The 26,005-nt window shown below is 31.8% G+C and overlaps 3 protein-coding genes across 3 annotated transcripts; all 3 read left to right on the top strand.

The window, feature by feature from the left end:
- The first annotated feature begins 3,954 nt into the window (after positions 1-3,954).
- Positions 3,955-7,858, top strand: LOC107857987 (exopolygalacturonase-like). The gene is made up of 5 exons (XM_047407772.1): positions 3,955-3,960; positions 4,835-4,918; positions 5,706-6,002; positions 6,633-7,148; positions 7,631-7,858. The coding sequence occupies exons 1-5, from the start codon at positions 3,955-3,957 to the stop codon at positions 7,856-7,858; spliced, it is 1,131 nt and encodes a 376-aa protein (XP_047263728.1).
- Positions 7,859-12,574: 4,716 nt separating this feature from the next.
- Positions 12,575-18,107, top strand: LOC107858987 (E3 ubiquitin-protein ligase WAV3). The gene is made up of 2 exons (XM_016703824.2): positions 12,575-13,053; positions 15,938-18,107. Exons 1-2 carry the CDS (start codon positions 12,862-12,864, stop codon positions 17,882-17,884), a joined length of 2,139 nt encoding a protein of 712 aa, XP_016559310.1. The 5' UTR covers positions 12,575-12,861; the 3' UTR covers positions 17,885-18,107.
- Positions 18,108-18,397: 290 nt separating this feature from the next.
- LOC107858989 (photosystem I reaction center subunit III, chloroplastic) lies at positions 18,398-20,302 on the top strand. The gene is made up of 2 exons (XM_016703826.2): positions 18,398-19,251; positions 19,929-20,302. Exons 1-2 carry the CDS (start codon positions 18,875-18,877, stop codon positions 20,236-20,238), a joined length of 687 nt encoding a protein of 228 aa, XP_016559312.1. The 5' UTR covers positions 18,398-18,874; the 3' UTR covers positions 20,239-20,302.
- The last annotated feature ends 5,703 nt before the right edge of the window (positions 20,303-26,005 follow it).

Here is a 26,005-nt window from a genome sequence, read left to right as displayed (position 1 = left end):
TCAATTTTTAATAAAGAATGTTGTGATATTAATATTTCTTAACCATATTCCTAAGACTAGCTAGTCTTGTATTTTGTTAGTTTTAAAATAGATTTTATTATTTTTTATTTTATTTAAAATATTAATTAAAATTAAAATTAAAAAAAATAAAATAATAATAATAATAATAATTAAAAAAATAAAAAAAATAAAAAAGGGAATCCTAAACTACCCAAACCACCCACAAGCCCCACTCTCACAAACCTCTCCCCCCATTTTCCAAACACACAAACACACGACACCAAATACACACACACGCGACACAAACACATACACTATATAAACACATGCACACATGCACACATGCACTTAAAAAAAAAATACACACACGGAAAACAAAAACAAAAAGCAAGAATTAGCAAAAAAAAAAAAAAAAACAGAAGAAAGAAAAAGATTAGAAAAACAGAGAGGAAAAAGAGTTGTGAGTTGAGTTTTGGTCTATTCGAGATTTCCGTTCGGTTGTTTTGTTTGTCATCGAGGTCTCCAACGTAAAGGTCCATTCTTTACTTATATTTTGTTTGTAATTTCTAAGTTATTTGAATGAATTAAATAATCAAATCCTCTTACCTACGAGTATTGTAGGAAATTTGGGATCATAATAAAAGTTTACATGATTCGCATTACATCTCGATGTTTCATTTTCTGTTAATATAAAGTTTGATTATATTGTTAATTAATTGATTATTTCGGGTAAAAATTACTCGAAACCACTATTTAGTTTAGCGACAAAACGAGTAGACAACAAGTTAAAGTTTGGGGTTTGATTCATGATTTTATGTCGCTCTCCGTTGCTTTGTTGTTAATTATTTTCACAAGAGATAACGTACATTAAGATTATACGAGACTTGATTCTAGCATTACTAAGTTGCTCAAATTTCACATGTGTTAACGAGTTATGAATCTTCGATGCTATAATATGATTAGGGAGTATTTTTATATTTTTGTATAGTTAAATTTAACTTAAAGTTGGTATCATAATATGCGCTTTCTTGCACTTCAATCTAAGTTACTGTCTAATTCAAATTATGTTTTTGGCGTAAAGTTCTTTTAATCATGTTTGTCTATGGGTTTATTTAAAATTTCAGTTACTAAGATCTTTTCTTACAGTGTGTTAACCTTACTATTTTAAGTTAGAATTTTATTAGCCTTTGAAGTTTTTGGCATGAAAATCCCCTTTCCATTTAGCTTGTCTAATTCAATTTGTCATTATTAAATAGACATCTGCAAAGGTGTCCATTAACTATGTCACTATTTAATTTTTAATTTTACTAGTATTGATCATGATTTTATATGGAATTGTTTAAATATGGTTCAAATGCTTGTTCTCACTTTACTTTCTTTGGGTACGACTTGATTCATTGAATGCATAGTTCATTATGACAGAGACATCACGAGTTTCTAATTATCTTTACTTTTACATTCTTCTCTAAATATGCTTAAGGCCCAATCATTAGTTAACGTGAAAAAGTACAAGATGAGTTCCGAATTTATTCAAGACTCGTTGCTATTGAAAAAGAGAGAGAGAGAGAACTCATTTGCAAGGAAGCGGACTTATAAAAGAACAAGTTAGGTTCTTAATCTCAAATAAATTAAGTTTTAATATACAAGCGAAAATTGACTATGAAGTTGGAAAGCCCTGCTACCGACCACTCGTCATAATTAAATTAATTTATCATTTGAAGCCAATTGAATTGGGTTGGGGAGGTTTTAAACCCGTTAGGTGCTTATTTAGATTAGGAAAATAGGGACGACTTATATATGTCGTAAAGGTGCGAGAAACGTGCCAAAATTTGTGGTGAGGCCGAAAAGTGCTACTATCGGTAAGCCACACGTCAATATAATAAATAATTTCAAAATAAATTAAAAGCGGGAGGCAAACAACTTTTAGGTTAACAAATATTATAAATCCTAAAAAAAAAAAAAATTTAATTTAAGCCAAACGTAAGTCATTAAAGCAACCGTGCTAGAACTACGGGACTCGAGGGGTGCCTAACACCTTCCCCTCGGTCAACAGAATTCCTTATCCGGATTTCTAGTTCGCAGACGAAAAAAATAAAAATTGAAGAGTCATTTCCTTTTGAATAGGGATTCAATAAGGTGACTTGGAACACCCAAACTCAATTCCAAGTGGCGACTCTGTAAGTAAAGTAATCCCTTTTCAAAACGTCGCTTTAATCGGAAAAACCGTTTTCTCCAAAACCAACTCCCTAGCGGGGTTGGATGCGGTGAAAAACAGGGGTGTGACACTTATATGTATATTAAAATGTAATTAAAAAAACATCCCTACGTGAAACCAAAAAAAATAATAATAACTTTTTTTAAAAAAACATTCTCCATTAGAAGACTTTACAATAGATAAAATCATTTAATTTTTTTTTAATTTTTATTTTATAAATAAATATATAGAATGGAATTAAGAGTCCTAAAATATATAAATATGAAACCCAAAACATATAGAAAAATTAAGAGTCCTAAAATATATGGAAGGAAATTAAGAGTCCTAAAATAGAAAAAATATATTTATTGAAAAAATAAAAATTACCATAAATATAGCTATCATGATATACTATAAATTACTTGATAACTTGGCACCAACCTAAAACTAAAAAAATAATAATTAAAGAAAAAAACCCACCCTTGATGAAAAACCCACAAAAATTATATAATAATAAAAAATTATAATTAAAAAAATTAGAAATAATATAATAATAAAAAATTGTAATTAAAAAACTCCAAAATAATATAATAATAAAATAAATTATAACTAAAAAAAGCCCACCACTACATGAAACCAAAAAAATAATATACTAATTAACGCATATCTATTCCACCAAAAAATATATAATATCATAATTACAAAAAAAATTACCCCTACGTGAATCCAAAAAATAATATAATATAAAGGAGGAGACATTTTTGGATTTAAATTTAATGTTAAGGGCATTTTTTTATCTAAATAGGTGGATGGAGGGGTATTTTTGAACCAATAGAGGAAGAAGGGCATTTTGAGTCATTTCTATTACATTAAGGACCCGTTTGGTAGGATATAATCCATGGATCAAATGATGGGATTACTTAGTACATTGTTTGGTAGCAATTTTGAAGCTATGTATAACTAATACATGGATTAGTTATACACCCAACTTGGTGGGATTAGTAATCCATGGATAAATATGTGTCAAGACAAAAATGCCCTCAAATTTCTTTAATTTTTTTTTTAAATCTTTTCAATGTGAGTTATTTCTTTTCAATTTATCAAGTTAATAATATCCCTCCAAATAATTTTAGTCATAAAAAAACTATTCCATTAACTTAAAAAATAATTATTGGTCACAATCCGAAAATAAATTGCATGATTGCATACAAACTTTAATTCTGTAAATAGGATATCATAAATAATTTTTTTTTTTTTCTACTTAGTTTTAACATGCACTCTACGGAACACAAATTTATATCAATAATAATTCTATTGTCTCGTTCAAAAGTTACACGTATCTTCCTCCAACGTAAGAACATCACAAAGTGGAAACAACAAAAAAATGATGAACAAATAAAGAATAGATAACAAAAAAAATATATATAAGTGAATGATTGAATCTTAAAATTCCAAAGTAAATAATTAGTTATATTTTTACTTTTTTATTTTTATTTTTTTTTTAAAAGAAAGAAGTTTTGCAAAGAACAGACAAAGTTATAATATGTCAAAGAATATTTTTGTAAACATACAATATTCTTTTTAAAATATAACAATACATATTGTTTTCAATACATCAAACCAAACACTGTATAAAAAATAATTTCAGTATTACTAATCCCTGTACTACTAATCCCAGCATTACTAATATAACCTATTCAGTATTATCTTAAACACTCTAGCAAACGACCCCTAAGAGTATTTTTGAGCCTAAAGATGAAATGAGGGTATTTGTGTACTATTTTGAATAGTTGAAGGATATTTGGTAATAGGAAAGGTTTTCATACAAGAAAAAAGGTAAAACAATCTTCATAAATTTAGTGCAATTATAAATATTATTGTGTAAAATATAATATTATAAATATTATATTTAGGGCAAAATATCAATGTCTTATTTACAAGTAATATTATTGTGGTTAACTAAATGATTTAGGATGATATAATATAAGAATTTAAAAATAAGCTATACACCGTAAAACATTGTGGTTAACTAAATGATTTAAGAAGATATGATATAAGAATTTAAAACTAAGCTATACACCATATAATACTTAATAGAATACTAACTAATACATGTATTATAATTATGCATACGTTAAAATACTAGGAAACAAGATTAAATAATACTACTGCTAATTGCCCCCTATACGTGTTGATGATATTGATTATTCACATATTAAACTTACCTTTGAGGTAATTATAGGTAAAGTTATATAGTAGACAGTATTAATTAGTGACTTCTTAAAATGGTACTTAACTTACTATTACTTATTAAACTAAATAAAGTATAATGTGAAAATCTTGTAGTTGATCTATATAACTTAATTTACATATTATAAAGAGGAAAGTGAGATACCTCAATATAATCTAATGCATCCTCACATTAAAATCGAGATTTGATTTGGATCATTTCCATTTTCGACTATAGAAGTTTGACTAAATAAATACCCGAGCAATCATTTGCAAGTGCTAACTTAAAATTTCCATCTTCCACAAGTATTGGAAGAGAATAATACAAAATCAATAGCGCTAGCAATGGCTTCTTCCTTTTTCTTCTTTCATTTCCTCTCTTTCTTTGTTATTTTCTTGATAATTATTAAGGTTTCTCAGGTTCATGGTAAAGGTACAGTGGTTAATATTCAAGATTTTGGTGCTTTGCCTGATGGGAAGACTGATAGTAGCCAGGTAAAATCACAATTGTTCGTAATAAGTGAGATTAGTAATCTAGAATTATTAAGACAAAGTAATTTATAATAACGTATTATTATACCATTAGTGTAAACGTTCAAGGATGTCTCGATAAAATTAATGACCTAAAGCAAATTCAAATTTGACGCTTAAAAATATACATTTACATAATATATAAAAAGTTAATGTTGCTTTTTCTTAATTGTTCTTTTTAGTGTAGTATTATATTTCACATAGTAATATTATTATTTGTAACAGTAAGAAATGATTCAAGTTAATAATACTTTTGTCATGCATTTTCAATACATTACCTTGGATGTCATTGTAAATATATTATTTATTATTATAAAGATTTGAGTAGTTTAATTCAAAATTTCAAAATATTTCTATTGAATGATGATAGCTTTTTTTTTTTTCTTAACTATATTCAATATTGTCGAAAATAATAATAAAATTATAAAATTAACAATTAAATTTTATTGAGGCCTTAAGATTGTGGAGGGCTAAAGCAAAGGTTTTACTAGCCTCACCCTTAAGCCACGCTGTGTACGATGGTGGAGTCATATATCCTTGTCCAAGGGAATATGTCATGTGTCTTTGGCTTTCTCGTGCATTTATTTTTTATATTTTAAATTTTCTTTATGAAAATTTCTAGTTGTACCGCTAACTAAGGATGCTTTAGAATTTTTACACAGGTAGCTGGTCAAATTCACTTTAATATATACATATATATTATTATAATTAGCATTATTCTTAATCTTTTTGTTTGTTATTGTGCATGTAGGCAATTTTGAAGGCATGGAGCCAAGCATGTAAAAGCAAAGTAGGAGGCACAATCTTCATTCCACCAGGGACTTTCTTGTTGAATACAGTAACATTTAGTGGCCCATGCAATGGCCCAACTATTTTCAACGTAAATGGAGTTTTGAGAGCTCCCACTGGTAACAGCAGATATGAATACTGGATATTATTTCAGCATATTAATGGACTGACTATTAATGGAAAAGGTTCTTTAGATGGCCAAGGTCCATCTGCATGGTCCCTATATAATGTTAAAGCCAACAGCAGGCATCCTCCTTCGGTAAAATATTTCTTACTTCACCATATTAAATATTTTCTTTCCTTTTAGTTTTTTATTTTCTTACTATAGACAAAGTAAATCAGAACAAGAAAATAAAATAGGAAAGGAAGATAACTGTAATATTTTCCATAAGAATAAAAGATAGCCTTCCCCTTGGCATGAGTTTAAAATGAGAAACTTACGTAAATATATTGAGCCATCTAGTTTATCAATATGGTCAAAGTATATACTGTCTTATACTTTGGTTGTATCTGTTGTGTATATTTTATGTATTTACTATATAAAGTATACACTACTTACACATTGTGTACATGTTTTGTAAAGTAGATGACCCAAAAACATCGATTGTAATTTTCCCATTTAAAAAATTAAAATGTCTTTAGTTTGGAGTTGTATCAACAACAACAAACCCAATGTAATACCTCAGGTGGCCTAGGGAGGATAGATTGTACGTACACCTTATCATAGAGAGGTTAGTATCAATAAGTAGACCCTCGGCTAAAAGAACCATAAAAAAGAGGCAACAAGAAGAAGAAGCACAAGCACCATATAGATCATAACTTATGTTTGGTTTGGAACATTTTAATAGTCTAACAAGATTTTATTTTATTTCCTGTATATTGTGAACAGTCTATAAAATTCAATGACATGAGCAATGTCTTGATACAAAGCATAACATCAATCAACAGCAAGTTCTTCCATTACCAAATTGATGGTAGCCAAGGAATTCATTTCGAGGACGTGACCATAACAGCACCCGGCGATAGCCCAAACACTGATGGGATTCATATAGGCAACTCCAACGATACCATCATTCACAAAGCAAAAATTTCTACTGGTGATGATTGCATTTCGATTGGTCCTGGTACATCGAATATTCACATTTCTGAGGTCTATTGTGGCCCTGGTCATGGCATTAGCATTGGAAGTTTAGGAAAGTACCAAAATGAAGCTGATGTGAATGGAGTTGTTGTGAGGGATTGTACACTTGTGAGGACTCAAAATGGACTAAGGATAAAGAGTTGGGCACCTTCACCTCCTAGCAAAGTTTTCAATGTCACCTTTGAAGATATTGATGTGAATCATGTTGAAAATCCTATCATCATTGATCAACAATATTGTCCTCATTCAACTTGTAGTAAACAGGTACATTACTTATATGTCACATTTTTTTTTTTTTTTTTTTTTTTTTTTTTTCTTTTTTATAGTAGTAAACATTTTTTTTATTTTTATTTTACTTTTTTTTTTTTTTTTTTTTTTTTTTTTTAAGTTTATATAGCCGCACAAATGTCTATAACTTGTTTTACACTACAATTTTCAAAAATACTTTGATGTCTCTTTTAAATTGCCTGATCAAACATTGCAACATGCATAAACTATTTTTCATGTTATGTTATGTTATGTTGTAGTACTAATTATTTATGCTCCATAACAACACTTCGCTAGAAGAAACAAATAATATCCGGACAAACGTCTAAGGTTTGACAGTATACTTTATACAATTGTATGTCTATTGGTAAAAACTTATATGCGTTTTTTGAAGACAAGGTTTCAAAAAGTAAATAAACATTTTAATGTTTTATTGCATTTTTAATCCTTGTAATTAATTAAAGTATATTTCTCCACAGGGTGGTGAATCACAAGTGCAGATTTCAAATGTTAAATTCATCAACATAAGAGGAACTTCAGCATCAAAAGTGGGAGTAGTGCTTAATTGCAGCAAAAGTTTCCGATGCCAAGGGATTGAGATAAGGGATTTGGACTTAACTTTCAATGGCCATGAAATCACTGCAACTTGTTCAAATGCAAATATTAATTTTTATGGACAGCAAATTGCTGCTCCTATCTGCACATGATTATTCTTATAGGAATTTTGCTAATAATATTAATTAGGGGCTTATATTTCAGGGATTGATACGTGAGTATAAGAGTGGAAACTTAAAAATAGGAGTAGTATATTTTGGTTTCTAATTAGTTATCATGTCAAAGGAAATGAAACCCTAATATATGATTTCACTTTGATAACTTTTTGGTAACTTTATCTTGTTCTCTTTTTGAGTTTAAATGATTATAAGTGCTGCTCATTCAATTGCCTCCTTTGGAATTATGATTACTTTTTCAAAATACCCATAACAAGTCATTTTTTTCTCCTTGGTCATCGTGAGTAAGAGAGTTCAGAGTCGAAAGATACTATATTTTTTCAACACAGCATATCAAACGGACACTCTCTTTAAATATGTATCAAAACATACAATTTACTTATTTTTAAACGCACTGTTTATTAATGTTGTTAACCTCCGTTTACCCAAGAACTGGCAAATTCCATTTCTTTCTTTTAAAAAAATAATACTATGGGCTAACTGCATTCTACTATTTTTATTGAGTTAGAGCAAGTTTTCCCTTGTTTTTTCTTTGTTTGTTGCATCTAATTATTTATATTATTTTAACTATACATTATTGATCAACTGATTTTAATTTGTATGAGTTTGTTAATTTAAATTTCTATTTTCACCGTTCATTTTTAATTGTCCACTATACTAAAAATCGTAAAAAATCAATGGATAATTTATCGATCTGTGTCATCTTACCCTTGATATCAAATACTAATCATTATTCAATCCATTTTTAAAAACATTAAATTTATTATATTCAAAGAGTAATTTAGTAAAATTATCCATATTATATATTGTTTTTAAGGTGCGTGCCAAGTCAGTAATAATGAACAAGTATTGTTGGACCGAGGTACAAAGTATTTTTTTTTGGACCTTTGATGTAATTAGATTCAAGTTCGCGTTTAGTATGTGCCACTTAGATACACTAATTATGAGTTAACTACTTCTATAAATTTATTAGTAACTTAAAACTTAATGGTATACTTTATTAATTACAACATTTATTTTGAATTAAAACTGGTGATGTGGTGAATTTTATCTAATTTAATGGTATGTAACAACCTCAAATTCACACCACAACTCTAATATATATTATACATTTAAATCTGAATACAAATAAGAATTTGAGCAACAATGTAACAATGAACAATACTGATGAGAAATTTACGAATAATAAAAGAAGAAGGTAACTAGAAGGAGATGAGATAATAGACTATTGAAGGGGAGAGAGATGAAAGAATATAGATAAAGCCAAAACTTCAACATAATCTGCATAATCTCTTCAGTGGGTAACTATTCCTATTTAACATGTTTGCTTAACCCGAATTTCAAAGGAGATCCACTCTTTTGTTGGGTTGTAACTTCACCTCAGGTCCAAATCCAAAATCCATGACAGAGTTTATAACATAATATGATGTAATTAGATAAAATTCACCTTTTGTTTAATTATTTGATAACTATCTAGTGATATAATCACATTTTACCTCTTTGGGTCCATTTAACATTTTGTTATAAAGAAAAGTAAAAGAGCATTAACGTGACTTTAATAACACAATTTGATAAACATAACAAAGTAGTCCCTTATTTATTAAATTTCACATTTGATCAAATAATATCACATAAATTAATACAGTAAAAATATTTTATTTTGGCTGAAAGCCTTGTCTCGATTAGGGGTGTTCATGGGTCGGTTATTGGTCAAAATCATAACCAAATCAACTTAGTTGGTTTTTAAATTTCTAAAACCAAATCAAACCAAACAAAAAAAAAACCGTCGGTTTAGTTCTTGTTGGTTTTGTTCAATTTGGTTCTATTTTTTTATTTATAACTTTAGTTAATAATAAAAGTTGAAGATTTAAAAAAACAAATTCAATCTAACATATGAGATGTCAACCAAGTGTTGTATCTCAACCTTGAAACTAAGATGTCAACTGAGTGTTATACTTCGACAAAACTATGAACAACACCGTATGAACGCTTCTAAAAAAATATTGAAAACTACAATTAATAGAATGATATGATAAACCCCCCAAAAGATGAACACATAAATTCTTGCTCAACAAGGTTGAAAAAGAAAGTTAAAATTAGTGATTGTCTATAGTCTAATGAATCTCAGTTGAAAAATAAATATGCTGTAATGGGGTTCAAACACACGTCCGCGGCAGAAGAGAGGCTCTTAATATTGGTCCATCTACCACTAGGCCAAGCGATAATGTTTGTCAATGGGTTCACACTATGTAATCATATACATATATTCAAAATTTTAGTGTAAATATAGAGTTTACGTAAAAGCTACTAGATTTGTCCGAACCCTCGTAGGGTACTGTAGCTCCACCCATGATTAAAACACCCACAACCTTAAAATCCTAAGTCCGCGACTGGTGAACACCCCTAGACTCTCTAAATGAAAGTACTTTTTGTATTTTTTTAATTACTCAAACAAAAAATTTGAAAACCTTTTGGCCTTCTCCACCAAAAATCTTACTCTTCCAAAACTTAAAGACCAAATTTTAATGTTGCATTTAAATAGTCATATATTTATATTATGTCATTATTAGCAAATTATGTAAAAAAAAAAAAATTAAAGTCAAAGATGGAGCCAGAATTTGAAGTCAGTGGGTCCTTGAATTTAAAGAAACATAAAAAATCAAAAAAATAAATATGTTGTAATGGGAATCGAACACACGTCCGCGGCAGAAGAGAGGCCCTTAATATTGGTCCATCTACCACTAGGCCAAGCGATAATGTTTGTCAATGGGTTCACACTATGTAATCATATACATATATTCAAAATTTTAGTGTAAATATAGAGTTTACGTAAAAGCTACTGGATTCGCCCGAACCCTTGTAGGGTACTGTAGCTCCACCCTTGATTAAAGCACGCACAACCTTAAAATCCTGGGTCCGCCACTGGTGAACACCCCTAGACTCTCTAAATGAAAGTACTTTTTTGTATTTTTTAATTACTCAAACAAAAAATTTGAAAACCTTTTGGCATTCTCCACCAAAAATCTTACTCTTCCAAAACTTAAAAACCAAATTTTAATGTTGCATTTAAATAGTCATATATTTATATTATGTCATCATTAGCAAATTATATTAAAAAAAAAAATTAAAGCCAAAGGCGGAGCCAGAATTTGAAGTTAGTGGATTCTGAATTTAAAGAAATATAAAAAATCAAAAAAATAAATATGCTGTAATGGGGTTTGAACACACATCCGTGACAGAAGAGAGGCCTTTAATATTAGTCCATCTACCACTAGGCCAAGCGATAATGTTTGTCAATGGGTTCACATTGTGTAATCATATACATATATTCAAAATTTTAGTGTAAATATAGAGTTTACGTAAAAGCTACTAGATTTGTCTGAACCCTCGTAGGGTACTGTAGCTCCACCCCTGATTAAAACACCCACAACCTTAAAATCCTGAGTCCGCCACTGGTGAACACCCCTAGACTCTCTAAATGAAAGTACTTTTTTTATTTTTTTAATTACTCAAACATAAAATTTGAAAACCTTTTGGCCTTCTCCACCAAAAATCTTACTCTTCCAAAACTTAAAGATCAAATTTTAATGTTGCATTTAAATAGTTATATATTTATATTATGTCATCATTAGCAAATTATGTTAAAAAAAAAAATTAAAATTAAAGGCGGAGTCAGAATTTGAAGTCAGTGGGTTCTGAATTTAAAGAAATATAAAAAATTAAAAAAATAACTATGTTGTAATGGGGTTTGAATATACGTCCGCGGTAGAAGAGAGGCCCTTAATATTAGTCCATCTACCACTAGACCAAGCGATAATATTTGTCAATGAGTTCACACTATGTAATCATATACATATATTCAAAATTTAGGGGAGATGTAAACTTTTTAACACTATGGTTACAATTTACAAATACTAAGAAAGTGACCACAATTGTAAACTATCCAAAAGTCAACATTGAGGATCTAGACACTTAAAAATGAAGATATTACTCCCAAAAATGAAATTAAAAGTTCCCCCAAATTACTCCTCCTTTGCCTCTCTTACTTTATTTCTTACTAAAACTGGCACTCACTTAATAACGTGTAGTTTTAAACTTTATAATTCTTTCACCCACAAAAAAAATTATGCTTAAGATCAAAAGTCATTCTGTTTTTTGGTACCAATTCAACAGAAATTAATTAGTAGACGTTTGACACTGTAATTTGGAATTATTGTTTAATATTAGTGCTTCCATATGTGATTTGAAATCCTATGTTCTGATAATAAATTCTTCAAAAAACATTATTTATACATTCAAAAAATTTAAAATGTAAAACTTTAAATTTAGTAAAAACGACCCATCCTTTTAGATTTTATATAAAAAAATAAAAATAAATTCACACTCGATAAAAATAGATTATTAATACCACGTCAAAGAATTATATTAAAAAATTAACTCATTAATATTTATAAAATTATGTATATTTAAAAGTTTATAATTACAAATACTGTACTTATTTATAAAAAGAACATGAAGATTGCGAGTTATTATGATTTTTTAGTATCTTATTTATGAACTATCATTTTGCTCGTTAATTTGATAAAATTATATAAAAATTTAATAATTCTTTTTATTACAATTTACTAAGTTTTATATTTATGAAAATAAAAAAAACTTAATAAATTTAAATTATATATCAAAACGTACTTCAACTTAAAATAAATCTGATTTCAAATCACTGTCAAATCATATTCAAACGGGGCTTAATTAGATCGAACCAGGCGTATCATACTTGTCTTTTCATTTATATTTTAAAAAAAGAAAGAAGAGATCTTTTATTATTCTCTAAATCTTAAAATAGTTTCTTTCTTTCTGTTTTGTCTTTTTTTCCTCTCATATTTCTTTCTCTTCTTCTCCAATTTACCATATCCTATATTTATTACAAATCGTCAAACCCTAATACCAATTCATCTCCCTTTCGGTTGGAAAGAGGAAGAATGTCAGGGACATGGAGCAAACTTCAGAAAACGCTGTCGTTTCGGCAACCTAAATCTCCTCTTCCAACAGCGGAGAATTCATCTTCCGATTCCAAATCATCATCATCATCTCTTCGGCCACCTTCCTCCCCATCTTCATCCACTTTTTCTCGTTTCTCTAGAAGCTTCAGTACCACCTCCCGATCTTCTAAGGTCAGTATTTTTTTTTGAAGAATTTTTTCTTATCATTTTTTTTTTATATTTTATTTTTGTGTTTTATTGTGGTTTCGTCACCGGTGATGACAAACCTTTTTTTTTTAACCATGTGAACATAAAATTCTGTGCATGAGAAAGTGTATTTTGACTAAATTGGTATCGTGATTTAGCAAAATCTATGATTTGTTCCGTTATTTGGAGATCTGAGGTGAGGGTAATATTGGAAATTCAGTTTTGGTTTTATCACGTTTGTTTGGATTGATCTAATTCAATGAATAAACTAGATGAAATCCACCTTTGTTTTAGCATTATAAACGGCGAAATGCATGAGCAATTTACTATATTGCCCTCTACTTTGGTATCAACCTCGAGGTCAAAAAGGTCATTTTATTGCTACCTAAAAGTTTAAAGCAGAAAAAGTTGACCTTTCTTGGATTTTTGTGCTTGTTTCCTTTCTTTAATATAAAGTTTTGACTTTGTTGAAGTACCTTTTCACTATTAACAATGCCAGTGCATAATAACCACTGGTATAAAAAAAGTACCAGAGCCTCAATTTTTTTTACCTAATGAACAAACAAAGCAGTTTAACACTTGCTACTAATTTTTGTTTTCTTTTATAAATTCTAGGTATAAGATGTGTGATTTGTTTGTGGGTTTGCTGGTAAATTATGATGATTTCAGCTTTTGACAAATTGGGGATCTTTTATTGTTAGTTAAGATTTTTTGGACACATTCTTACGCCAGCTGTGTGTATGCATGTCTATAAAAGGGGTTGGATGCAGTTGGACCATTTCTGATGTTATAATCTTTAATAAATATTATAATCTTTAATTAATAGCTTAGAGAGAGCCTTAGACGTAACAATAATTGACTTTTCTACCTACAAGAAGATTATTTTCCTATATACTACGTATTTGCTTTTTATGTACTTCCCCCTAAGGTAACGACTGAGACGTTGTCTGGGCCAAGTGCTGTAGTTAATTTTGTTTTTGATTGTTTCTTCCTCGTTGTTGATACCGGCAAGACCCATGTATGCCGATTGGTAGCGAAAAGACTCTTACTATTTGCGTACCCAAAAGAGGGTGTGTTTAAGTGAAACACATAAATAAGCTATAGAATACTTGTGTGGCCTATAAATCACATCAACGGTAAAATAAGCAGTTTAAGTTAAAGTTAAATAATTATTGAATATAGAAATGTATCATTTTTTTTAGAACATGACCTAAGTGTCACATAATTGAGACAGGGGAGTGGTATATTAGTTGTCCCAATTTGGTTTTTATTACATTGAAATGTAAATTTGCTAGTTTAACGGACTTGATAAATAAGTACTATTCTGTTCCAATTTATTTGTGTTAATTTTTTTTAATCTGTTTCGAAATATGTCTTTCTTATTTTGCTATCCTTTAAGTAATAAGTTTTCCACGTATTTAAGACCACATATATCTTTTAATTAAACACCACAATAATCAAAAACTTTCTTTATTCTCTTCAATTTTGTGCGAACAACCTAAAATTGAAGGAGAAGTATTTTTGGTTGAACCCTATAAAACAAAATTGAAGGGTGGTCTACATTTTAATGCGGCTTAAATAGCTTAGCCTATGCAATATTATGGTCTACATTTTAATGCGGCTTAAATAGCTTAACCTAAGTCTATGCAATATTATTTGCATCTTGTTATCATATAAACTTGACTTTTTAAAGTAATTTGAGATCAAAACATTATTTGATTTGTTCATATTGTCATGAAGCAATGATTTGCTTCGTAGCAAAATAGTTTTAATAAAATTAGTGGACTAAAGTCAAATTTTAATATGAGACCTTAACTATATGTACATAACAAAAATATTATCAATAATTTAGAGTTATTTTTTGATTCTCATGTATTAATTTTTTAGTAGACATTAAACATTTAACTTCGCATACTAATATTATTATTTATAAAGTAAGAACTAGTTTTAATTAATAAGATGTTATTATTTGTTTACAATGCATTACCTTGAATATTATTGTAAAAACTTTGTTTATTAATATGAAAATTTGATAAAAGTTTTAAGGTATTTTTATTAAAAAGTAGATTTTTTTTTTTTAAATTTAAATTTTGTATCTATTGTATTTTACAATCTTTAATATTATTTTAAGTGAAATTAAAATTATATAATTTATCTTAAATATTTTGAAGCCTAAAGCAAATACTTTATTAGGCTTACCTTGAGCGACCCCGTTCCCTAGCAAAGTAGCATGTCATATTTTTTTTTTTTACACCAGCAAATTGGTTGTGTTTACCTATGAATTCCATGCAACTAACTCATGCTTATAATTTCATACTAAGTTATGTTTGCTAAATGCATAAGATTAATATTTCAATAGTTTTTATCAGTACTTCATTTTGGTAAATTTTTCTAGATGACTCAAGTATATTTTGTTCACAAAGTTGTTACTGTTTAAACGGTTCATGTTATTTTAGTCAATATTTCACAAAGTCAATAATACCTTGTAGCCAAAGGTTACAAATACCTATTCCAACATATTACCAATGAAGTCCAGGTTCTCAATTTTGTGACTTGAAACGATATGTGCAGTTGGTAACTGTGTGCAAGATAGTCATCTATTTCCATTCAAAGCCCAAGAGCTCTAGAACCTTTTTAACCAGTGAAACTATTTTCTGAGACTGTATTAACCATGAATGTCACACTGGTGGCAAAGATTGCAATTGCTTGGTTGAGTGGATATACCTAAAGGGTCATAGGTTTTTCAAGTTAAATGAGAAGTGATTAGGCAATTGTGATTATGTATTTGCCTCATTTATCATGCACACATTTATTTACTGATTACAAAATTCTGACTGTAACTTGCCACTTTATTCTATTGTGATTGTAGAGAACATGTGCCATTTGCCTTGGGAGTATGAAACCAGGGAATGGTCAGGCCATATTCACCGCTGAATGCTCTCACTCTTTTCACTTCAGCTGCATTGCCAACAGTGTTAAGCATGGAAACTATCTCTGCCCCATCTGCAGATGCAAATGGAAAGAGATTCCTCTCATGTCGTCCTTCAGTACTGATGCAAACACTAATAATGCTGGGCGGACTCGTGTCTCTCCACTTGAGGATAATTACCTTGACAATATTCCTCGTGTTCCACCACCTGTGTCCCTGCCCCTTCCTGAGCCTCTTCATTTCTCTGATGATGAACCTCTTCCCAGCATCATTATGGATCAGACCTCCTCCCCTTCCACTGTTCATCCAGAGACTCTGGTCTTGAAAGCATTTCCAGAATATTCTGCCGTTATTGCTTCTGAAACTATTTCAAAATTTGCTGTTCTTGTTGGAGTAAGGGCACCCCCTCTAGTTGATGATGCTCGGCACCAAGAACGCGCACCTATTGACCTGGTCACAGTTCTAGATATTAGTGGCAGTATGGCTGGATCAAAATTGACTCTCCTGAAGCAAGCAGTTTGTTTTGTCATAGATAACTTGGGGCCTTCTGACCGTCTAGCTATTGTTACTTTTTCATCAGGAGCTCAAAGAAATTTTCCCTTGCGAAGGATGACAGAGCAAGGTCGTAGAGAGGCTACACAGGCTGTCTGTTCCATTTCAGCAAATGGTGGGACAAATATTGTGGAAGGACTGAAGAAGGGGGTTCGAGTTCTTGAAGAGAGACGTGAAAGGAACCCAGTTGCAAGCATTGTTCTCCTCTCAGATGGAAGAGACACATATAACGGTGATAATGCCAATCAACGGCGGAGTCCTCGTAACCGCAGATCCTCGAATGCAACCTCAGGTCCAGACTTTTTGAATCTATTGCCTTCTTCTATTTGTACTCATAATAGAGAAGCACTAGCAGCAAGACAACTGCCAACTTTCCATGTACATACGTTCGGATTTGGTTTAGACCATGACTCCTCTACTATGCATGCTATCTCAGATGCATCAGGTGGTACATTTTCTTTCATTGAGACTGTTGGTACTGTTCAAGATGCTTTTGCTATGTGTATTGGTGGTCTCCTTAGTGTTGTCGCCCAGGAACTAAAGCTTACTGTTAGGTCAGCATCACGTGGAGTATATATTGGATCTATTCCTTCAGGAAGGTATGCAAATGAAATTTCTGAACAGGGAAAGCAAGGGGTAATAAACATCGGAAATCTGTATGCAGATGAGGAAAAAGAATTTCTTTTCTACTTGTCTGTTCCTTCCGCTGATATTGAGCAAGGCGCAACAAAGACATCTCTGTTGCAAATTACATATAGTTACAAGAATACCACATCCGAAGAAATGGTCAGTGTGGAGGGTGAGACAGTAGAGATAAGTCGGCCACCAGTGTTGTCTCCTACAGATGTGCTAATAAGTCGTGAGGTTGATAGGCAGATAAATAGGCTGGCAGTGGCAGAAGCCATTGCAGAGGCACAACAATTGGCAGAAATGGGAAATCTTGAGGGTGCCCAAGCAGTGCTAACTAACCGAAGAGCTTCTCTTCTATCTTCTGTATCTGCCCAAGCAGGCGATGCTCTCTGTAGCTGGCTTGACACGGAATTGACTGAAATCAGAGAAAGGATGGCAAGCAGAGAGCGCTATGAACAAACAGGACGAGCTTATGTCCTCTCGGGTTTGAGTTCACATTCTTGGCAAAGAGCGACAACTAGAGGAGACACGACAACACAAATATTACTGCAAGGTGGTAGTTCAAGCAATAGTGGCGCCACCATCGGGTATGAAACTCCATCTATGGTCACCATGATCTCAAAGTCACAAAATTTAAGTCTTGTTAATCGCTCCGAACAAGCTCCACGCCAGAACAAGACATGCAACTTGAGTCCCGGATCTTAGAAAACATTTCTGACCTCATAGTAAACATTGTGATGATAGACAATTGAACTCTGTTATACTTTCGTTTATTTGTTCCATTTATTTTTTTACTTTTAATTTCTGGAAGGATCATTTGCATATCAGATTCTTTTAGTCTGACAACTCGACATATTGTAATAATATGTTAGAGATAACTGATTGTCTGCTGACCTCGATTTATGTGAACAACATGCTTTTACTATTACTTAACACTTCCTTTTTCTTTGTTCATTCTTTAAATGAAATTGTTCTGGGTTTCTGGTTTGGCTTTGTAATTGCATCACAATGACTTGTTATGATTTTGGGCGCGAAATTTGTCGCTAATTAGATAAATCTTAAAACAAACAAATGCCGGCAGTTCTTTTGACACACCAATTATTTTTAAGACAAAATTTTGCCATTCCAGTTACTTTTACATGCTTCTTTGAAATAAAACGTACATATACGAATCTCATAAGTTTTAAATATGTCAAACGGGCTTAAATAGAAAGCAATCAATATTCTGATATTCTATCTTTCTTCAAACCATTTTAGGGCCAATAAAGATGTGTCTACTGTCGCCTTTTTGGCCTTTTTCTTTGTAAATTTTAGTTCTTCTCTATGTCATTTCACTTCTCAAATTCCCCTTGCAAAAAAAAAATAAAAAAAAAATTCCAAATATGTGGAGGCCACACGAAATGAGGCGTATCTATATCTGCAATCCCTGGTTGTTGCTCTTCCACAGATAGATAAAATTTCAAAAGAAATCCCCCAAACTCACAAAATCCAACTCAATTAGCCAATCAAATATCTCCACCTAAGCTCCCTTTCAACTCCAGTTCCCTACCTTATCCTCTCCCTTAATCACCATTTCTCCCACAACTTCTAAAAACCATCCCTTCACTCTCCACACTCCAAACTTCTTCTTTTTTCCTTTCTCTTTGTCTACCATTTTCTTGAAAATAATACATTAAAGACAGAAAGAACTACAACATGTCTCTCACAATTCCTACAAACCTTTCAAAACCCATTTCATCATCTAAGTTTAGCTCACAATTTACCACAAAACCAAGAACTTCAACCATAGTATGCTCTTCAAACCAGACCCCTGCTTCTACTAAGACAGATGAGAGTTCTTCCTCATTAAAAGCATTCTCAGCAGCACTTGCTTTGTCTTCAATTCTTTTGTCAGCACCAGTGCTTCCAGCTTCTGCTGACATCTCTGGGCTCACACCTTGCAAGGAGTCAAAGCAGTTTGCTAAGAGGGAGAAGCAACAGATCAAGAAGCTTGAGAATTCTTTGAAACTGTATGCACCTGATAGTGCTCCTGCACTTGCTATTAATGCCACTATTGAGAAAACTAAGCGCAGGTTTGTCTTTGTTACCTTTTCTTTTAAATTTTGCAAGAATCTTGAAAGTTCCCTTCTTTCTTATATGCTAAATTTTCCTTGCTTTGTCCTTAGTAATCATTTTCTATTTAATCATATTCTTACACTTTATGTGGATGTATTTGATTGTGTACAAATTTTTCTTCTTTAAAGACTAGTATTCTTAGATTCTTCTTTTGGTGAGAATAACAGTGATCCCACTTACCGGTTTGGTGGAGGTGCTCAAGTCTCACTTATCAGTATTCTTAGAATTGTGATCTCAGACATTACATTTTTATAGTTATGATAGCATACGAGTAAGATAAGAAGCTTAAAATTAAAAAGCTCCGAAATATAAAAATGTAGAATTCCTTTTTGATATATATTCTAGAACCCGATAATGCTCATAAAAACTCGTTTAGTCCTCCGTTTATCCAACCAAAAGTGTGAAAACGAGGCCACCTTCAACACCTTCTCCCTATAGGAGCGCACGAAGTAAATTTGCTTATGAAAGAATGGCAAGTTATTTTGTAACAGATTTTCAACTTTTCCTTGCATAAGTCATTGACATAGACTAAGTAAACATAGAAAAATAGAACATTCCATTTGATTCCAACTCCTTGATACTCGAGTCCATGTTTTATTTCACTTACAAAGTCACTCACCTATTGACATTGCAGATTTGACAACTATGCGAAACAAGGACTGTTGTGCGGATCGGATGGACTGCCACACCTGATAGTGAGTGGAGACCAGAGGCACTGGGGTGAGTTCATCACTCCTGGGATCCTCTTCTTGTACATTGCTGGATGGATTGGGTGGGTAGGAAGGAGCTACTTGATTGCAATAAGAGATGAGAAGAAGCCAACAATGAAGGAGATCATCATTGATGTTCCATTGGCTAACAGGCTCGTCTGGAGAGGCTTCATCTGGCCTGTTGCTGCTTACAGAGAGTTAGTGAATGGAGAACTCATTGACTCTAATGTCTAATTTGATGTTCTCGTGTAATTGCTCTTTCAATTGTTTATATCAATGAAAGATTGTGAATTTTCTATACTAAGTGTTGCTAGATCTTGTGTTAGATGATGGCTTCTTGGCTCTGCAATGTTTTTTTTTTTTAAATGATTAATTTGGAAATTGTTTTGGCTTGTCAAGGATCAACAGAAATTGCCCTCCCAAGTTCTAGTGGTTGGCAAGGGGACCGGGCATCTAAAGAGTGTCTCCATTAATGCTGCGACATAATATAATTAACTAGCAGTATGTTTTCTCTTAGATGAGAGTCAATTCATTTCCACCCAAACCAAATATTTCACATGTACGATCCATGAAAATTATCAGGGCAACAGTCACACGGCTGGAGAGCCCTCTGTGACTTAAAGCATGAAGTTAAGGAAAATATAGCATGCCTGCCTGGAAAGGTAAAAACATCATTCTGGTATGACAACTGAACAAAAACGGGAATGCTCTATAGTCATTTACCTGATGGAGCAAAAGCCGGAAATATCCCTTCTTAAGGAGGCACTTGACAATGTCACTTGGCAATATGGCATGGTAGCACAACACCACATTACCTTATTCCATGCAGCTCCAGATAGAGTACTAGGGTTGGCTAACATCAATGGCAGGTTCTCACTAGCCTCAGCATGGGAGCTCCTAATTTAGAAGAAAGAACAATCAAGTAAGTGCCCAAAAAATGTGGCATAAACAATAATATTTTTCAAGATGACATTTGTAAGGTGGGGAGCTTCATACGACAGGGTACCAACTGATGAAAAGGTCTCAAAATTTTGATATAATCTTCCAATCAAGATTCTTGTATTGCTTGCCCCACTCTAAGAAAGTGGAAATTTCAGACCATTTATTTTGCTCAGGAAGATTTGCTCAAAGCAGTATGGTCAAAATTTTGCTGGCCGCTTTGGTAGTATGGGGTAAAACCGGTCTTGACAGATGGATGAATAAAATGCAGTTTTTCTCCTTCCCCCTAGTATAGTGAAGGAGGTAGATAAGACATGTAGAGATTACTTGTGGGGTATTATAGAGGGAAAAGGAAGGTAGCACTAGTAGCTTGGGATAAAGTGTCTCCAAAAAGCAGGGTGGTTTGAATATTGTGTGAGAATTGGAACTTGGCATCGGTAGGCAAGGTTTTGTGGAAAGTAGTTGTAAAGAAGGAGTCTTTGGGGCTGAAGTAGGCACCCGAAATATGTATCAAAACTGACACTATCTGGACACAGAAGCCAGCAGATAGTAGTGTTGGGTTCATAGTATATGAAAGAAGTGTGAATGAAAAAATGGAGAGTAAAATGATGGAGGGGAAGGAGACACTAAAATGAAAAGTGTACTCCCAAATTAGATAATTTACTCTTTCTCCCACATTGGTGGAAGAAGAGTACTTGAAAGTATTTATAATCAAGAACACTTATTCCACATGGTGAGTGAGGTAAGAAATAATAGATGTCTTGTGCCATTGTCATCGTTGCTCGCTCGGCTTTGGATTTGGATAATGATCGATCAATGAGATCTATCTTTTTGGACAAACTTTATTTGAATTCCGAAGAATGCCAAGGAAAAACGCAGTAAAATTTTTCTGCAGTGTTTAGGACCTTCATTTATATATAGATGCAGTAACAGTTGCACTGTTTCAAGTGAACTGATGCATTGTTTTCGAACTGGTGCTTCAGAAATGATATATTGTTTTAAACTGAGTTGCAATGGTTCGAAATGATGCTTCAGAAGGATGTAATCCTTCAATGAAGTGACACACTGATTCATGAAATGAGATGACTATTCAGGAAAAGATGCAATCTTTGATGAACAGACATGAACTTACAGCAAAGGTGTAACCTTTGGAGTGAACCATTGCCTATTTTCAGAAGAGACATGTTATGGCTATATAAACCTGCTTTCATCCACAGGTTTTGATATGAAAATTTCAGAATACAAAATTACTTCTTGTCTTCCAAATTACTCTATGTGATCAATCAAAACGTCCTGTGCGTTCGAAGATATTCCAACCGTTTGAGGTACCGCTACAATTGATCTGTTTAGCCATTTTATTCTAGGAGGAAAAATTCTATAACCTCGGGTACAGTAAGGGAAATTATTTCCTTAAAGAAACTTCGTGAATTCGGATGACTTGGCTATTTTCTGTTTCATCTTAATTTCTGAAAGAATAAAATACACCTCTTGAAAAGGTCATTTCGATCTCACTTCATTGTGTTCTTGTTTATACTTGAACTCTAGTTGAAGTTATTGTTCTGCATATACTGATTCTGTGTACCCAACGTACAAACGAAAATAACAAGTAGCTGGTGTTGGAGGAAAATAAATTTTATAAGGGATAGAATGAAACACTGATGCATGGGGGCAATTCATCCTTACTGCTAAAGTATTCAATTACTAGTGGTTACCTTGCTGAACAGATTGCTTACGAAGGAAAGATTACTACATATGAACATGTACATAGAAAATGTCAACTGCCGCCTATTTCAATCATCTACAATGGAGAGCCACATATTTGTTGACTGTGGCTATATATGCTGCACTGGTAAGAGCTGAACTCATATAATAATCCAATATTTCACTGTCCGCAGGAGATGTGAAGACTACATTTGAGCTGATTAGAAGAGAGCATTGGAAGAAGTTTAAGAAGGAAGCGGCAGGACTATGGTGTATTACATCTGGAAAGCAAGGAACTGGATTCAATTTAAAGGTCCAGGATTCATCCAAGGATGCAAAGCAGGAGGACATACTATGTACAGACACAGTGGGGCAAATCACATGCGAAATTATTGAGAAAATTGAATTTTATAGGGATAGAAAGAGAGCAGACAGACGAATTAATTTTTGTACCAGAGTTCTCTGTTTCCTGGAGGCCTAATTAGTAGTACAACCTTCTAGAAGTGGGAGATGAGACGAGATGCTTTTAGTTTGTATATGTAAAATTTTAATATGAGGTCTTTAATTTTTTGACAAATGGACTTTGGGGTCCCACTATCAGATCATTTTCTATATTCATTTATTTATTTTACTTTTTCGATCATTAACTTTTTTGGGGCAAAACATTATTTGCTCTTTTTTTTTTTGGTTACTTTTTTGTTTACTGTTTTTTATTCTTTCTTTGTCTTTTTTCACAAATTGATTTTTCTTCCTCCTGTTTCGGTACTAAGTAGAATGAATCTTTTTTTTTCATCCCAACTATTATTTGTTCATATTTGTTAAAAAAAAGAAAATAAAATTTTGGCCATTCAATCATGACAATAATTTCTATTTTTTATTATACTCTCTTTTTGTTGGTGTTGAAAAATTTGAATATCGAAAATTTAAAATTAAATTTGATAAGTGATAAATCTGTTTTTTATAATTGAATTTATATAATATTATTTATCATGGTTCAATGTTATTAGGACATCTATAATACTTAGCATGTTAAAAATGGAAGAGCAATCATCTTTTTTTTTAATCATTAAGATAATTTTCTATATAGTAAAATTATTTCCAGGCGGTCTTTCAAGAATTGAATTGAATTTAGAATGAGTTGGTCCTAAATAAATCTAAATATTGATTTTAATTTTTAAAATAACTTTTCTTGGAAATTTAGGAACTGTCACATCATTAAATATATATCAAAAATTATATTTCGGATTAAAATAATTACAAAATCTAACTAGACAGAACAAAATGACTTTTGAAACACAAAATAAAGTTGAGTGAATTTGATGGTCAATTGTTGTAAGTTGAGTTATCAGTCATGCATTTAACTAATGGAAACAATATTACCTTACTATCTAAAAATCAAAGAAATAATATTTTTAAAATAAACTAAAAAAATAAATAAAAAAGTAAGTACCATTTAATTTGCATATAAATATTGACAAATAAAAAATTAAAGGAAAAAGAAAAACCTTCAATTTACTTGTATCAAGAGTACTAAAAAAAAATTGGAAAGAAATAGGGTAAATGAAGAAAAATAAAGAAAACCATAAGTAAAAAATAACCCAAAAAGAAAGAGCAAAAGCACAAAACATTATTTGTTGAAGAAAAAAAAGTTAAATGACAATGAGACAGAAAAGAAAATGAAGAGGAAAAAATAAGAAAGAATTCTCCGAAAGGTGGGACCCAAAAGGTTCATTTGTCAAAATATTAAGGCTATATAGACCCCTTAGCTATTTCACTTTTTCCGTATAGACACCTCAACTAAGACAGATACCTATTGAACCCTTTACCCCTTCATAAATGGTTTCAACTGAGCTCAATTGTCCGACATGACACCTTTTTAAAGCCTTCTTTTTTAACGTGTTAAGTGCGTGTATGTAGTCATCGTCTACGTGTAGATTTTGACCAATTATAACCAATTATATTTTACACCCCACCTTTTTTTTAATTAATACATAAAGATAATTTCTACTTCGTTTCCCTCCTTATAACGTCAAATCCCTCATACACATCCCTAAATCTATCAGAAACCCTAAAATTGCGATTTCACTCCTAATACTACTAATTTATGCTTCGTTTGTTGTATAATAAAAAGTTACATAGTGTTTTTGAGTGATTAGTTCAAGTTTGACACTGATTTCAACATTTCTTTATTGGTTGCAAAGAATTTGGAGTTGGATCTAAAAAATTGTTGTTGTTTTGTGTTTGAATCGCACTCAGGTATGTTGCAAATGTCAATATTGTCACATTTTTGTCATGTCTTGTTGTTGTAAATGGTTTATTAGTTCTTTGTTAGTATATTACGTTAGTAATTGTAGTTTGGGAATATCCGAAAAAAGCTAGGATTTTTTTAGGGTTTTTACTATTCATAACTTGTCAGGTATTTTTGGAATTTTGTTTCAGGAATCTAATGGCTAATATTATTATTACAACTCATTTTCACCATGGTGGCAAGTTTGTTTCTGATGAAGAATATGGTCCACACTACATAGGAGAAAGTGAGGTGGAATATGTAAGTATGAACAAAGACCACTTTTCTATATTCAAGTTGTTTTATTATACTAAAGAATTTGGGTATATGACTGTTGGTGGGTTCTACTTTAAAGACCTTAAAAAGAAAGTCTTTATTGAAGTAGAAAATGACTTGACTTTGGTAAGTCTTGTTGAAGACCTAGAAGATGGGGACTTTTTAGACTTGTATATGAACCATGTTGTGGATGAGGTAGAAGTGGTAGAAGATGAGGTCCCATCTGGTTTTCTTTGTGGTACAGTAGGTGATCAAAGTAGTAATGTGGTTGGTGAAAATAGTAATGTGGGTAAGAACATATCAACAGTTCATGATATTAATGTTGAAGGGTTACATGAGGAATCTACCCAAACTGACAACATAGATATAGAATCTGGTGCAGATGAACTCTCAGATCTAGAAGGGGCTGAAATAGATCTTGATAGTAGTGCTGATTCTCAAGAGTTTAATATACCAGAAGATGACGATTCTGAGGATGATGAAGAGTTAAGAACTCTTAGAAATGAAAGGAGAAACTGTGTGAAACAAAAGAAACCTGTCCAAAATGAAAAAATAAAACTTGGATCAGCAGGTGTTGATAGGGGATTTGAAGATATTGGAAGGAATAAGACTGCTAGATACAGTAGAAGATTAGGGGGAGATGATAAGTATATAGATAGCTTTGAAGTTGATAGTGATGATAGTGCTGATGGACTGGAACCTGAAACTGTCAGGGGTGTTGATTTATCAGCAAAAAGGAAAAGTAAAAAAAGTAAGATTTGATTCTGATTGTGTTGTGGCTATATTTGAGCTTGGTAT

This window comes from Capsicum annuum, chromosome 2, assembly GCF_002878395.1.
Source record: "Capsicum annuum cultivar UCD-10X-F1 chromosome 2, UCD10Xv1.1, whole genome shotgun sequence".
Taxonomy (NCBI): Eukaryota; Viridiplantae; Streptophyta; class Magnoliopsida; order Solanales; family Solanaceae; genus Capsicum; species Capsicum annuum.
This window is presented reverse-complemented; position numbering and strand designations above follow the sequence as displayed.

Coding starts and splice junctions, on each gene's coding strand:
- LOC107857987 (XM_047407772.1), top strand. Junction 4,919..5,705: donor GGAAGACTGATAGTAGCCAG/GTAAAATCACAA, acceptor TTGTGCATGTAG/GCAATTTTGAAGGCATGGAG. Junction 7,149..7,630: donor ATTCAACTTGTAGTAAACAG/GTACATTACTTA, acceptor ATTTCTCCACAG/GGTGGTGAATCACAAGTGCA.
- LOC107858987 (XM_016703824.2), top strand. CDS start 12,862: ATGTCAGGGACATGGAGCAAACTTCAGAAAACGCTGTCGTTTCGGCAA. Junction 13,054..15,937: donor CCACCTCCCGATCTTCTAAG/GTCAGTATTTTT, acceptor TTGTGATTGTAG/AGAACATGTGCCATTTGCCT.
- LOC107858989 (XM_016703826.2), top strand. CDS start 18,875: ATGTCTCTCACAATTCCTACAAACCTTTCAAAACCCATTTCATCATCT. Junction 19,252..19,928: donor ATTGAGAAAACTAAGCGCAG/GTTTGTCTTTGT, acceptor TTGACATTGCAG/ATTTGACAACTATGCGAAAC.